At 40.9% G+C, this 14,615-nt stretch overlaps 2 protein-coding genes across 6 annotated transcripts in view; both read left to right on the forward strand.

The window, feature by feature from the left end:
* LOC122870258 (low affinity immunoglobulin gamma Fc region receptor III-like) overlaps nt 1–14,615 on the forward strand; it is a 1,099,642-nt gene that overhangs the window by 1,004,656 nt on the left and 80,371 nt on the right. The gene's annotated exons all lie outside the window — the stretch shown is intronic.
* LOC122870144 (coronin-2B-like) lies at nt 2,637–14,248 on the forward strand. 5 transcript variants are annotated; one of them, XM_044184003.1, is made up of 15 exons: nt 2,637–3,113; nt 5,018–5,084; nt 5,505–5,705; nt 6,612–6,728; nt 7,926–8,075; nt 8,896–9,096; nt 9,176–9,292; nt 9,482–9,586; nt 9,807–9,903; nt 10,919–11,034; nt 11,153–11,243; nt 11,347–11,507; nt 12,723–12,890; nt 13,019–13,087; nt 13,456–14,248. In XM_044184003.1, exons 3-15 carry the CDS (start codon nt 5,505–5,507, stop codon nt 13,519–13,521), a joined length of 1,659 nt encoding a protein of 552 aa, XP_044039938.1. In that variant the 5' UTR covers nt 2,637–3,113; nt 5,018–5,084; the 3' UTR covers nt 13,522–14,248. The 5 variants fall into 5 exon arrangements, with proteins under 5 accessions (XP_044039938.1, XP_044039937.1, XP_044039936.1 ...); XM_044184002.1 differs by having other exon boundaries at nt 5,018–5,053; XM_044184001.1 differs by lacking the exon at nt 5,018–5,084.

Consider the following 14,615-nt stretch of genomic DNA (forward strand, 5'->3'; position numbering starts at 1 on the left):
TTTCTCTATTACCAAGATATTAAGGATTAAAAAGAGGTATGTTTGAGGCCGTGGTTGCTTTGATTGACAGGCACGGTTGTCCCAACTCGCCCCAGTTTGGGCGGCGGCGAATGAATATGATCTGCGAGTCTCCTCACCATTAAAGTGATGCACCTCGGAGTCTGATCCAGCTGGCCTGGTTTCATGGCAGCCTCCTTGGTATTACCGCAGCCGGTTTGCAGTGATGCCATTGAGCTGCAGAGCAACAAGAATCAACAACCTTTGAGAACCTTAACGATTTGTTAAAATGGCATCAGAGGAGGTACTGATTCAACTAAATGCTCTCGAGCAGGTAAGTAAACAAACTGGTCCTTCCAAATATAATCAACTTATATATATATATATAAAATAATTTTTACTTTAAGTTGAACCTTGCAGGTAAACCTTCATCTCAGACTGCAAATCAAAACAAAACCAAGACTTAAAGGCACCATGTGGAGTTTTTGACCGCTAGTAGTGCTATGGAGCAACGTTTTTAAGTGTGTGTTTGCATCTCGTGTGCAACAATACACTGCCCATCCAATAGTTTCACACTATTCCTCTGATCGACAGTCGTTGGCGGGTAATGTGGCAGTGAAGAAGAAGAGGACTGCGAGCAAAGACGGACGTAAACGATATAGGTGTCAAATCCTTCCAAAAATCAGCTTTGCATATGTTTAATGAGGAAGGAAATGCATTCAACGTGTTTATTAGGCCTCATGGATACACACAATGCATTTTGGTGAGAAACAGTGAATATAAACATAACAAAAAAAAAACTCCACAAGGCACCTTTAACCTAAATCAGTCAGTTGGTAGATGTTGTTGGAGGTGATTCACAGTCTGGGAAGCTCAGGCCAAATAAAGTCTTTGTTCCTCATTAACCATTTAAAAGTCCTGATGCATTTTCACCAAGGCCAGTTCCGCAGATTTCGGTCTTTTGTTGTTTTGCTGCAAGAAACTTAAACTTGCAAAAGCCCCAAAACTGTGCGGATAACACAGCTGATGAAAATGACAGCATTTTCACAGAGTGAATGTGTCTTGCGGTCAGAAACTTTTAGTAGGTGGTTACTGTCGCTCAGAAATTGCCTGTTGACCGCATCCTTTTTCAGTTCTGTATTGTGCGGGTTTATTAAAGCTTAAAGCTTTGCGTGCAGGAAGCGTCTCAGGAGGAGGTAAAGAGAGATACAACAGCTTTTTTTTAAACGACAGTCTCGGGGTAATTTAGTTTCTCTCCTTTTGTGCTAATTTACTTACTTTTTTAAAATTTGTAAAAACACACGGTTGAGGTGTTTTACTGTCTGATAAAGTTGCCTTTTCAGTGTCTGTGTGGTCTTTTAGTCCAGGAAACCGTCTCAGAAAAGAGTTCTACAGAGAGAAAAGATGAAGAGTTTCCTTTATTCCAGGTTAAGAAGGGATTAAGAGATGATGTCTTCACTGTATGTAAACTTAATAATGAAAGTAATTCAGAAAGCGATGCAGAAAACCTTTTAAAATATATACGCCATGTTTGCACAATATTTAATCTAGTGGTTATAACTTGGCTCAGGGCAATTTTGTTTTACATTTGTCTATTTTTTTGCAAAAACTGGCATAAAATATGTGGAAACTCACACGTGTTATCAGTACAATCATTTTAAAACTGCTGTACTTACTTCTAAATCAGTATAATAATCAATAATCAGTAGCTTTTTATCCTGTATAAACCATATTGGTCAAAGTCTAGAAACCTCTCAGCATCTGCAGACGATGTGTCAGTTTTCTCACCTGTGTTCAGCAGATCTGATGGGAAATGTGTGCGATAAAAACTCTGCAGCTGCTGATTGATTCTGTTCTGACTGTGACATCATCAGCCAATCAGATCGTTCCGTGGGCTCAGCAAGTTAAAAGCTGTTTTATATTTTAATTCAGAGAGCAAGAAGTTTGCTTGAAGAATCTGTATGGGTCTTATAATCGCATTAATGACTTTTCTGAACTGTCACCAGTCTCTCCATATTGATTTTGCCAGAGAAAATGCATTGATTGTGCCCGTATTGAACCGTGATCTCACGATTCCACACTGTCACTATGACAACTGCTACTACTAATACTAATAATCAGATCCTTTGCTGAAGTAAAAGTGCCAACACAACAATGTAAAAAATACTCTGTTACAAGCAAAAGTCCTGCATTCGATATCCTACATGAGTACAAGTACAGAAGTATTAATTTAATTAATAATATTTAATTTATTGGTCTTTTCTCTAATATTTGATTATCGTTTGTGAAATAATCAAACAAATTATTTAAATGAAACCATGTGAGAGGGGAAATATTTGCTTTTGGTGGAGCAACTGAAACACGACAACGATTTCTTTTGTGTGGTTTTTTGTGTCAAACTAGGAGTGAAACCACTAATCTTTAACAATACGTTGTTGTTTTTTTTAAGCTCATCATATGTTTTGGACTGTAAAACAACTAGTGACTACAACTGTCAAATAAATGTAGTGGAGTAAAAAGTATAAAGCAGCACTAGAAGTAAAGTACCCCAAAAGTGTCCTTAATACAGCACTTCTGCTATTGCCATTACTAGTACTACTACTACAAATTATAGTTATATTAATACTAGATATAATACTAGATAAATCAGTGGTGTCTTCAATCCAAAGTACTGAGAAAATTAGACTTTTGCAGAGTTTCATTATCACGTGTCGATCACCAAATACAACAGATTTATAATGATGAACATTAATAGTGTCGTCTCAGTCGGGCACTAGTTATAAAGTGTAATTGTGTGCGTGCGGCGGTGGTATCGGATGTAGAGGGGTGTTTGTGCGCGTGCAGCCGTGCATAAACAGCTCTGCTAATGTGGAAGGGGAGGGCAAGACGTCACGGATCAGGAGTGAAAACACACTGCAGTCAGAAGTCAGCAGGACGCCGCTGCTGTCGTTTTGCAAACAGTACTGGTTGTAGTACTTTGGCAGTAGTATTTGCTGTGAATGGGCGCTGTGTGGCGGTGGGTATCAGAATAACAGTCCTAATAACGGCAACAGTTTTATCAACAGCAACAACAGAAGTTTGTTTGCGGGAAGAGATTCTACATGACCCCATCCGAGGTAAGACGATATCTTTTTATTTATATTGCATTAAGTTTTTAGGGTTAGGTTTTATGCCTTTATTGGAGAGTTGACAGCAGAGAGATGATAGAAAATAAGGGGGGGAGAGAGAAATGGGGAATTATGTGAAAGGTTCATGGTCAGCACCTCAAACCAGTAAGTTACCAGTAAGTTACCAGTAAGTTACCGGGGCCAACAGGGTGCCCCTTATTTATTTTATTTTAATAAAGTGAAGGGCAAGTTGGACAAACTGGTTTGCAGAGCAACAAAGAGCATAAATACAGATACAGTAATGGAGGAAAAACATGACAAATATTTAAGGTGGATTTATGGATGATTATAGTAGCATTTTACTGTTGTAGCTGCTCAGGTGGAGCTAGTTTTTACTACTTTATATACAGTTAGCTAGTTTTAATTACTTTATATACGGTTAGCTAGTTTTTACTGCTTTATATACTGTTAGCTAGTTTTAATTACTTTATATACTGTTAACTAGTTTTAATTATTTTATATACAGTTAGCTAGTTTTAATTACTTTATATACTGTTAACTAGTTTTAATTATTTTATATACAGTTAGCTAGTTTTTACAACTTTATATACTGTTAGCTAGTTTTAATTACTTTATATACTGTTAACTAGTTTTAATTATTTTATATACAGTTAGCTAGTTTTAATTACTTTATATACGTTAGCTAGTTTTAATTACTTTATATAGAGTTAGCTAGTTTTAATTACTTTATATACGTTAGCTAGTTTTAATTATTTTATATACAGTTAGCTAGTTTTAATTACTTTATATACAGTTAGCTAGTTTTAATTACTTTATATACAGTTAGCTAGTTTTAATTATTTTATATACAGTTAGCTAGTTTTAATTACTTTATATACGTTAGCTAGTTTTAATTATTTTATATACAGTTAGCTAGTTTTAATTACTTTATATACAGTTAGCTAGTTTTAATTATTTTATATACAGTTAGCTAGTTTTAATTACTTTATATACGTTAGCTAGTTTTAATTACTTTATATACGTTAGCTAGTTTTAATTACTTTATATACAGTTAGCTAGTTTTAATTACTTTATATACGTTAGCTAGTTTTAATTACTTTATATACGTTAGCTAGTTTTAATTACTTTATATACGTTAGCTAGTTTTAATTACTTTATATACATTAGCTAGTTTTAATTACTTTATATACGTTAGCTAGTTTTAATTACTTTATATACAGTTAGCTAGTTTTAATTACTTTATATACGGTTAGCTAGTTTAGTCCAGTGGTTCCCAACCTAGGGGTCGGGCCCCTCCAAAGGATCACAAGATACATCTGAGGGGTCGTGAGATGATTAATGGCAGAGGAAAGAAGAAAACATTTATATTCTATTTTGGACTTTTGGCTTTTTTGTGAAATATTGGATCATTTGAACTTTTATTTAAAGTTTAGACGGAAAATCTCTCTTTGGTGGAACTGATAACTCAGACATCTGAAACGTGACAAGGAGTAACTACACTGATTTTTTGTAAGAAGTCACAAGCCAAAAGGTTGGAAACCACTGGTTTAATCTTAAACAGTGTGTTGTATTTTATCACGTTTTTAATGTAAAATCTTAATTGGAAAAGTAACCAGTAACTGTATCTGCCAAATAGTAAAAAGTATAATATCTCTCTCTGAAATATAGTGGAGTAGAAGTATAAAATATTATAAAATGGAAATACTCCAGTTAAGTACAGGTATCTCAAAACTGTACTTAAATACAGCACCTGAGTAAAAGTATATTCAGATTAACTGCTGCGGCTAGACGACGATCTGATTGGATGACGATGTTCATATGAAGTTTTTTTAATCGTCTCTCCTCCTCTTTTCCTTCCTCTCCTCTTGTTTTTCCTCCTCCTCGCTCTACAGTAAGCTGATCTTTTCTAGCCACAGTAAAGGTCAAAGGTCAGGAGAAATTTGTAACAACAGGAAGTGTGTATGTAACGTATGAATCTTTAATAACACAAGCAAACTGTTCTGGATGACGGATTTATCAGTATGTGTGTGTGTGTGTGTGGATGAATGATAAAGAAGTTCAGTTATTGAAGAAATTGATTTATTATTGATAAGATTATGAAAGCCAATAATGACAGCTGATTGCATTATTGATTAGACCAGATAATGCAGCTGCTGAGTGTGTTCCACAACACTATTATAAGATTACGTAGGTCTGACACACACACACACACACACATTTTTCCATCCCTCCCGTCTTCGTCATTTTTTCCTGTCTTTATGTACAGATGAATGTGTTACTGAAGTGTTACTGTATTGATATTGTATTGATATTAAACTGCTAATAAAGTTTTTTAAAAAAACCTTTAAATTTCCTCCTCTGGTACTTCCTGTCCTCCAGATGTCGTGGTGTTCGTCTTTCCGCTGCTCAAAGTTTCGCCACGTTTTTGGGAAACCGTCCACCAAGGAGCACAGCTATGACGGGGTGCCAATCACACGCAGCGTCCATGACAACCACTACTGCTCAGCCAATCCCTGCTTCATCGCCGTGGTGACCGAGTGTGCCGGGGGCGGGTCCTTTTTAGTCCTGCCCATCCACCATGTGTGTAGTCCTTTGTCATCGTTTCCCCCTGTTGAATAAAAGCTTAAAATTAGAGAAAAAGAAAGTAAAATTTATTGTTCTAATGTGACAAGTTGATAATTTGTGAAAAACAGAACAGTACAAACATAGTAAATCATAAATATGGTAAATAAATGTAGTAAAATTTAACACCAGCCACTATGGAGCAATGTTTTTACGAGTCTCCATTTTGTTTGTAACACACAAAGTAACAAACAAAGCCAGCAAAAGACAGTGAAGAAGAAGACTGCAAGCTAGCAAACATGTAAACAATGAATGATTTTTAATGTTCCAACAATCACCTTTGCGAATGCTCAACAAGAAAACTCCAGTGGGAACCTGTAATTTTGGTGTGTTTACAGGCGCCACTGACTCGAACCTCTCAACCAGAAGAAGCCAGCTAAACGCTTTTTAGCTTTGTGCTAAGTTACTTAAATTTGCATTTGTGAATGAAATATTTCGCTAAAATAATAAATACTTTATTAGCAATTACAAATTACTTGTTTCTGCCAAACACATCCTATATTTAATGTTCTCAATTAGCAAAAGGACGTAAGATGTCCGATATGAATTGGCTTATTGTCAGTTTTGTGACTCCTGCAGATTGTTGGTCACTTGTTATCACTTAATGAAAAATGTTTCAGTCCTCAGAGCTTCATCAGGTAAAATTCATTCAGTCAAATACAGCCGATATAATCGTACTGTATATATATAAAAAACCACCAGACAGAGGATGCCAGCATCCCTTCAAATTGAAGCCAATGAGCTCTTCTTATTCTAAACAGTACTCAATAAATTCTGTTTTCGTTGAGATCATTTTAAGTTGGTGTGACTTATCTTTTCTGTCATTGCTGCTGTGACCTAAATGGTAATTTTTTGCTGTCCCAGACAGGCAGGGTGGACCCTCAGCACCCGAGGGTGTGCGGTCACAGTGGGAGGGTCCTGGACGTCAAGTGGAACCCGTTTGACGATCACTGCGTCGCCTCGTGCTCAGAGGATTGCACTGTAAGCACTGTCCCACTCATGTTTAGAAAGATGATCTTAACTACGTGAGGACGGCGTGGTCCCTCATTCGTCCAGGAGTGTTTCATCGTAGAAAACGTTTCAGTCGTAGTCATCTGGACACTGTTTTCAGAATCGAGACGTTTCGGCTCCCATCCGGAAGTCATTCTCAATTGTGAAAAAATGGGACGGGAACTAGAAATTTAAGCTACTCTGTGTTACATAAGCCCCGCCCTCAGGAAGGAGTCTACCTGAGTATCTGTTGATTAGCTAGTTTCACCTGAAACTGACCTAATTGTTTCCATGATGGCCCAGTAATCAGTAATCAGGCCTATTGTTTTCTGGCTGCACCTCCCTCATCACTGTTAAGTACCTGATTAGCATGTGATTGGCTTGACCACGGTGTTAATACACTGTGGTAAACTTTGGGCAGATTGAATCTCAGACCACCATTTCTGTTCAAAGAGGGGTTTTCTTTTTTCACAAAAATGGCTTCCTTGACGCTCCGTTCAAACCAACTCTTCTCTCTACTTCGGATCTTCACCTCGCTGTCTTCAAATGTGCGGTTTGTAGCTTTTAGATGCAAATGCACGGCGCTCTGCAATCCCGAGTTAGCGTGTCGTCTGTGCTGATAAAGTCTTTTGTGAAGTGGCTGTTTGGTCTCACCTATGTACCGTTCTTTGCAGTTTTCCTCACTGCACTGAATGGAGTAGACAACATTGCTCTGTTTCTGTGTGGGTAACTTGTCCTTAGGGTGAATGAGTTTATGTCTTAAAGTGTTGCCTGGTTTAAAGAAAACAGGAACATCGTGCTGTCTAAAGATCCTTTGGAGTTTTTCAGACAGTCCAGATACATAAGGAATGGAGACACCGTTCCTTCTTGGTTCTGTTTCCTTTTGTCCTGTTTTTGGCTCTTTTAACTTTGTTGATAGCCCAAGTAGGATAACCACAGGCTGAGAGAGCTTTCTGGACATGCCTTTCCTCTTTCTTCTTACCCTCTGGGCCGGCGGGCTCTATGTTGTAATGTCCGGATTACACCCAGCTTGTGCGAGGACCTTAACTACGTGAGGACCGGTTTGAGTTTTAGACTTTGGGTGTGAGGACATTTTGAACGTTTGTACAGGTGGGTTCAGAAATGAACTGTGTCCGTGAGGGTCCTCACAAGTAGTACGGACAACCCAGTATGTGTGCGTGTACGCAGGTGAAGATCTGGGACATCCCGGTCTGTGGCGTCCAACAAAACCTCACCAAGGCCAGGAAGACTCTGATTGGTCACTCCAGGAGGGTGGGGCTTATTGAGTGGCATCCAACAGCTGAGAACCTGCTGCTTAGCTCCGCCTACGACTACAAGGTCAGGAACCTTATTGGTCAGCGGCAGTGTTACTCACTCTATCATTTAATTTTGACGTGCAAATCAGTACTTTTGGTATCATACTGTATTTTATTATTTATTATATTTCTGACATGTAGTTAGCCATAACCATTGTTATATTATATAATTTTTTATATTTCTAAAGGACAGTCCCTGAGTGATTTAAGCTCAATTCATCAAGTGTGATATTACAGTTCCATACTGCAGCGTATATATATATTATATTCAGTTATAAGGCACTAATGTATTACTTATGTTTGTATATTTCTCATAGAAAAATGCACAGTAATCTTTTGCACATTACCCATCAACTATTGTCCTCTTGGAACATGGATGAAGAATATGAACGCCAAATAGTGAAACGCTGGACCTTAAATTAAAAGAGAAATATACCAGCATTTAACATGTAATCTATACATTTTCACCACAGTGTTTTCTGCAGTGGGTAGCTAACAAAGTCGGGCCAATTGCGGCCGAGTGTCACGCTGTGTTCTGGCTCTAGAGGACTAAATCCGATCCAGCTATGGCCCATATATTTGGTGTGGTTTCAGGCTGAGATTTAGTTCCAGTTAGCAGCACTCTGGCTAACTTTGGGCCGCTGTCGGCAACCAGAATTGCCGCCTTGGTCTCTACACACTCCAAAACATACGTGTAGCTGTTAAGACAATGTTTTCGCTACTTGAGCTTTCATCGGGTGGTGCACGTAGCTTCATCAGGTTGAGCAATCTGTGTTTTAGTGTATTTAGGCCTAAACTCCCCCAGCAAAACAGCCCTGACATTGTCTCTCTTTTTGCCCCAGGTCCTCCTCTGGGACGTGTCCCAGGTAGGTGCGGTGCTCAGGTACCCGGTTCGGGTGGTTCTGATGCCCATCTACAACCGCTACCCGTCCGATACGCTGCTGCTGTCTGTCAGCTTCAACAGCGATGGCAGCAGGCTGGCGGTCACGTCCAAAGACAGGCGGGTTCGAGTCCTGGACCCGCGGACAGGAACGATTCTACAGGTGTGTGTTTTTAAAAGTGTTCATTTTGTCCGACTGCGTGAAAACAACATTTTAAATAATGTTTGCGACGTTCCTGCAGGTGTCCAGCAGTAAGTCCCACAGGGCCAGTAAGGTTTTATACATCGGAGGGCTGAAGATGCTTCTGTCCACCGGCAGCTCACCCTGGAACCACAGACAGATCGTCCTCTGGGACCCTGTAAGACACACACACACTCGTACATCAAATTAAGCGATTGATTAGTTGAACTGATTGAGTGATTGCTCTATTCACTTCAACCTTCATACCGAAAAAGAGGTGCTTTTAAAAGCAGGTATTCGGGAAATCTAGAGCCAAAAATATTGTTTGTGTCTCTTTCTCGCCCCGTCTGTGCGTGTTTGAGTGCAGGACGACTTATCTGAGCCTCTGCATGAGGAGGACTTGGACGGGTCTGCAGGAGTCCTCTTTCCGTTCTACGACCCAGACACACACATGCTCTACCTGGCTGGAAAGGTCGCACAACACACACATACCACATCTACCCGTAAATCTTAGCATTTTGAGTCACATTTGAAGTGTTTCACTAAAATATTATTACAAATATTAAAATCGAAGTTTCCTAAATATACTAGCACTATCTGCTAAGTAATCCTTAAATACCAGCATTACAGAGAACCAGCATTTAGGGGTTCAAGGGTCACCATAAGCGGTGTGATGCATTTGTGTGCTTTAGGGCGATGGGAACATCCGGTACTACGAGCTGAGCACTGAGAAACCTTACATCAGCTTCCTGGCGGAGTACAGGTCCCTGCTGCCACAGAAAGGACTCGGTGAGATCAACAGACACTAGCAGAAAAGTGTTACTTACTAAGTCTTGATGCTTTTACTTTTAAACTTAAATTTGCAGCCTAAAACTCATCCCTAAAAATACCAACTTCCAGCACCAAAACAAAAGCTTGTTGTAGCAATTAGACCACCTTTTGCTAGTTGTACACTTCTTACAGAAACAGAAAGTAAACAACCAAGTCAGCTATACCAATACTAAATAAAATTAAAGACCCCCTCAAGACATGTATTAAAACATATAGTAATATAAAAGTCTGCTTGGAACAATAATGTGTCTGAAAAAAGTATAATTTCCACATTAAAATCCTTAAAAAGGACATCTACTCCTTCTAGCTCATTAAAAATCCCAGAATCTCTGAATATGCAAATTTTGTTTGTTTTTGTTCGGACCAAGGATTGGCTTCCAAACTATTTGTGATGTCACAAATCATGCTCACAGGCTCCGCCCCTTAAAAAAATCTGATTTTCAATGAGCGCAGAGAAACTTTCCACTTTCAGCAGAAGAAAAAACTTTTATTTTTGAGTGGAGGGACTTTAAGCTATCTTATACTAGCTCATAAATAGACCAAAGCTGGCAAAGTTCAGCTTCTCAGGTGTTTCCATACTTACTATAAATATGTTTGCTAGCTGTAGCATTCAGAAAAAAACCCACCTTAGCTATCTTATATTTAAAAAGACCAACTTAGCTAGCTGTACAAACACTTATTTTAGAAACACACCAACTTAGCTGTACAATTTAGAGAAAAGACTAACTTCAGCTAGCTGCACACTTTATTAAAAACAACTTAGCTAGCTGCACCAATACTTATTTTAGAAAGGGCCACCTTTGACCGCCGCAGCTCTAATTGTTATTTTAGCTTTAGCTACCTGCCATAACTTTAGCTAGCTGTCATAAATTAAAATAAAAAATAAAACGAGACTTCCACATTTTAGGCATTACTTCTTCCCACAGCTCCATGACCATCTCCAAATGTCCTTTGACCTCTGACCCCACTTCAGGGGTGATGCCAAAGCGCGGCCTGGATGTGAGCGCCTGTGAGGTTTTCAGATTTTACCGTCTAATCGCCATCAAAGACCTGGTGGAACCACTGTCAATGATCGTACCGCGAAAAGAGGTTAAGATGATACGTTTACCTCGCTTTTCTCATCATGTTGCTTTTTACTGACAATCAAGACATTAAAGAAAAAGTAAAGGACAGAGTCAAGTTAAAGTGTTTTCCTTTTTCCTAACAGTCGGGTATTTTCCAAGAGGATCTGTACCCAATGACAGCTGGAAACCAGGCGGCCATGACGGCTCAGGAGTGGCTGATGGGGATCAACAGAGGTCAGTAATGCGTTGGTGCCTTTGAGCCAAAATGGCTGACGCATACATGATAGATGCACGCCTCTAGTTTCTCTCAGTTATGCCTCTTACAAATCTCCATCAGGCCCAGTGCTGATGTCCCTGAAGCCTGGGACTCAAGTAGCCAACCCTTACCCAGAAACCCCCGCTGAGAAGGGGCTAGTGAGGCAGCTGAGCTCCCGGAGGTTCCAGATGGGTCCGGCTGGTGGTGGAGTGACCGGGGCAGACCTGGACTTTATGGTAGAGGTAGAGCGCTGTACGTTTGGTTAACAAGGCTTGAACCACATCAAAATGAAGCGCCGATACCTATTTGTTAAGATTACAGTAAGTTTTTGCTGATTTGTTTGTGAGCGAACACATCTTCGATGTCTTCAAGGCCTTAATCCCAAGGCCCTCCACCCACGATCGGCGCTATGAGCTGTGTTCACCGCAAGCTCGTGAGCAGAGCAGCATAGGTTTACGCTACCAACGCGCTGCCGAGTAGGAAAGCGGCGCGATATTTTGAAGAATAAAACCAAATGAATACGGCACGTCAGGTAACAGAAGACGGCGCCGGCCATCATTGAATCTTCCTGACGAGATCGTGCGATTTTCAGGTGGCGGTTTGCAGCTCAGATAGCTGTGAAAAGGTCAAAGTCGCAACTGATTGAACTGCTGCAAAGCTCGGCCACTGATCAGGCGTCGAAGGCCTAAGATATTGATTGTAAGGTCAATGATTGCACCACACATTCGTGTTACCGTACGGTGTACAATCATACATACATATATATATATAAATATATAAATCCAGTGACAATACTATTGCAAAGCAGGAAAGCACCTGTCAATTTCAAAAACCACAAACCTAGAAGAGACCCGTTTACACTGTATATTTCAGTTTAACACACCTGCAGCACGTCGGCAGCTGGAGTCCTCCGTCAGTCTCAGGCGGGACGTTTTCAGACAATTTAATGCTGCCCAGTGGAAGAGCTTTGCAATGCATACAGTGAAATACAAAATCGTAGAGTACTTAGACTAGACGTAGACTACTTTTACTACTTTACTACTACCTTTAAAGTCGCCCGAAAGTAGAGCTTAAAAATATGCTTCGGGGTCGCCGCGACAGGTACAGAACGCGATAGAAGTGTAAGCATTAGTTTGTTTCTGTTTCCTGAAACGTGTCCACCGCAGAGCGCCTGCAACACGGACACAGGTACGATTATAAAGGTGTTGTTGTGCGGGAACTCTTTTCATGGACAGCTGTCGTCTTACTGGTTGCGCATTTAAAGGTTTGGCATCTTCGCTCACTCGCCACAGATAGTGACTGTCATTGTTTTGCCACTGCTTCGTGTTACCAGAACATAATCACCAACAAGACACAGGTGTTTTCTCGCTATCAGCAGCTCTCATTTACAGCAAACGGCTCAAAGTCTAGCTCTGTTTTGTCGCTGTTGTATAAACCGGCTGATCATCTCTCTCGAGGCCTTCCTCGAGGAGCAGCTGGCCTACCAGGACGCCAAATACCCCAGAGAGGTGAGCGACCTGTCGGGGTGGCAGCCAGATGAGACCCAGATCCCGCTGTGGACGTACTGCTGCACTCCACACTGCTGCGAACCCGCAGAGAGGCCGCCGCCTACAACCGAGAGCGAGGTGAGGCGCGAACGAATCGGAAACGTGCAGGACGAAACCGTTTGTGTGCGCGCAAATGCTTTGGCCAGAGTTTCTCCTCCTCCTCATGCCAAGAAACTCGCATCAATTTTTCTTTTTTTAAATTTCAGCTCCTGCAAGCATTTTACAGACAGCAAGACGAGATTAGAGACCTGAGAGAACAACTTAATCACAAAGACGTTAGTATTCAAACACACACACACACACACACACACACACACAGGGCAGTCAGCCAACTCAGTATATTACCTTTATAAATTCAAAGCCGAAACACTTTAAAAGGTTTAAACTTATCACTGCTGTCCTTTTGGACCAATCAGGATCAAAAATCATATATTTTTTTAAATCACAAATTATTTGCAGTTGGTTAAATATCTGCACAAAACGACAACATGCTGCCAGTTGTAGCCTTACGACATCAGTCATGGCGCCGTAAGGCTACATAACGTCCAAAAACAGCAAGTTGTGGCATTTTATGAGCGTAGTTAGTCCGTTAAGAAGTTGTTAGTGTTTTGGGGAATGACAGTGATTTGTTTCTGTTGTGCAGGAGAGGATCACTCAGCTGGAGCTGCAGATCAAAAACACCAGAAACAACATGAGGGCGACCTTCTGACTCAACCGATCAAACTACTCGACATGTCCAACCGATAGAGGACACGCCGCTGACGTGTTCACGTGGTTATGGTGTTTTAGCTTCAGCTCATTCTTTAAATGATGCTTGTATGTAAATAAAAAGTTAAAAAGTCATTAGCTCGGGCAAATTCTAGGCGACCAATAAACAGTCAAATAACGAACAGCGTCTATACTTGTGTCCTCGACTCCACGGGTCTGTGACGTGAAGCGAGATTAACCGGTTAGCCAGCTACGTTTGGACTCAACTCGGATTATCCGGTAACGCAGGAACCGGTCAGCCCAAACCTGCAGAAACTGACTCGTTTGGCCACTCGGGGGCAGCAGAGACAAGCTGTGAACGCGACACTGACACGTCGTCACTTTTTACGCTGATATGTTGAACTTAGCAAACAGTTGCTCGGTTACGGAGCAGCGCGATCATTCGTTTTGTGTTTGTTTCCAGCTGATGGAGGTCGGTCCGGCCTTCTCTCTCCGTCAGCTGCTGAAGGAAACATCTGGCTCTTCAGCTGCTAGACGCTCCGCTATGTTCACCAGCTGCTCTCTGACTGCTGAGCAGGCGGCGTTCACCGGGTTTTCACAGCTTTTTCACTCTTAAAACGACGCTTTGAGAGCGGTGAGAGCGATCCAAAAACCACAAAGTTGTGGCCAGACACATAATTGTACTTAAGTACAGTACTTAGTTAGTTAGTAGGACATTTTAGAACGGACTTGTTAGTGCTCTCTGGTGGAAAGAGCAGTGGAAGCTAGGCTAAGGGCAGAGGTGAGCATTTGTGAGCAGCTATGTGGTTTCATGCCTAGAAAGAGTACAACAGATGCAGTATTTGCTCTGAGGATGCTGATGGAGAAGCACAGAGGAGGTCATAGGGAGTTGCATTGTGTCTTCGTAGATTTAGAGAAAGCGTACGACAGGGTGCCGAGAGAGGAGCTGTGGTATTGTATGAGGAAGTCTGGAGTGGCAGAGAAGTATGTTAGAGTGGTGCAGGACAGGTATGAGAGCTGTAAGACCGTGGTGAGGTGTGCTGTAGGTGTGACGGAGGAGTTCAAGGTGGAGGTGGGTCTGCATCAAGGATCGGC

Source organism: Siniperca chuatsi, linkage group LG22 (assembly GCF_020085105.1).
Source record: "Siniperca chuatsi isolate FFG_IHB_CAS linkage group LG22, ASM2008510v1, whole genome shotgun sequence".
Lineage (NCBI taxonomy): Eukaryota > Metazoa > Chordata > Actinopteri > Centrarchiformes > Sinipercidae > Siniperca > Siniperca chuatsi.

Bases quoted from the DNA above. Each gene is read 5' to 3' on its own strand.
- LOC122870144 (XM_044184001.1), top strand. The intron at 6,729-7,925 runs GTAAGCACTGTC...GCGTGTACGCAG, and splicing joins CGTGCTCAGAGGATTGCACT to GTGAAGATCTGGGACATCCC. The intron at 9,293-9,481 runs GTAAGACACACA...GTTTGAGTGCAG, and splicing joins AGATCGTCCTCTGGGACCCT to GACGACTTATCTGAGCCTCT.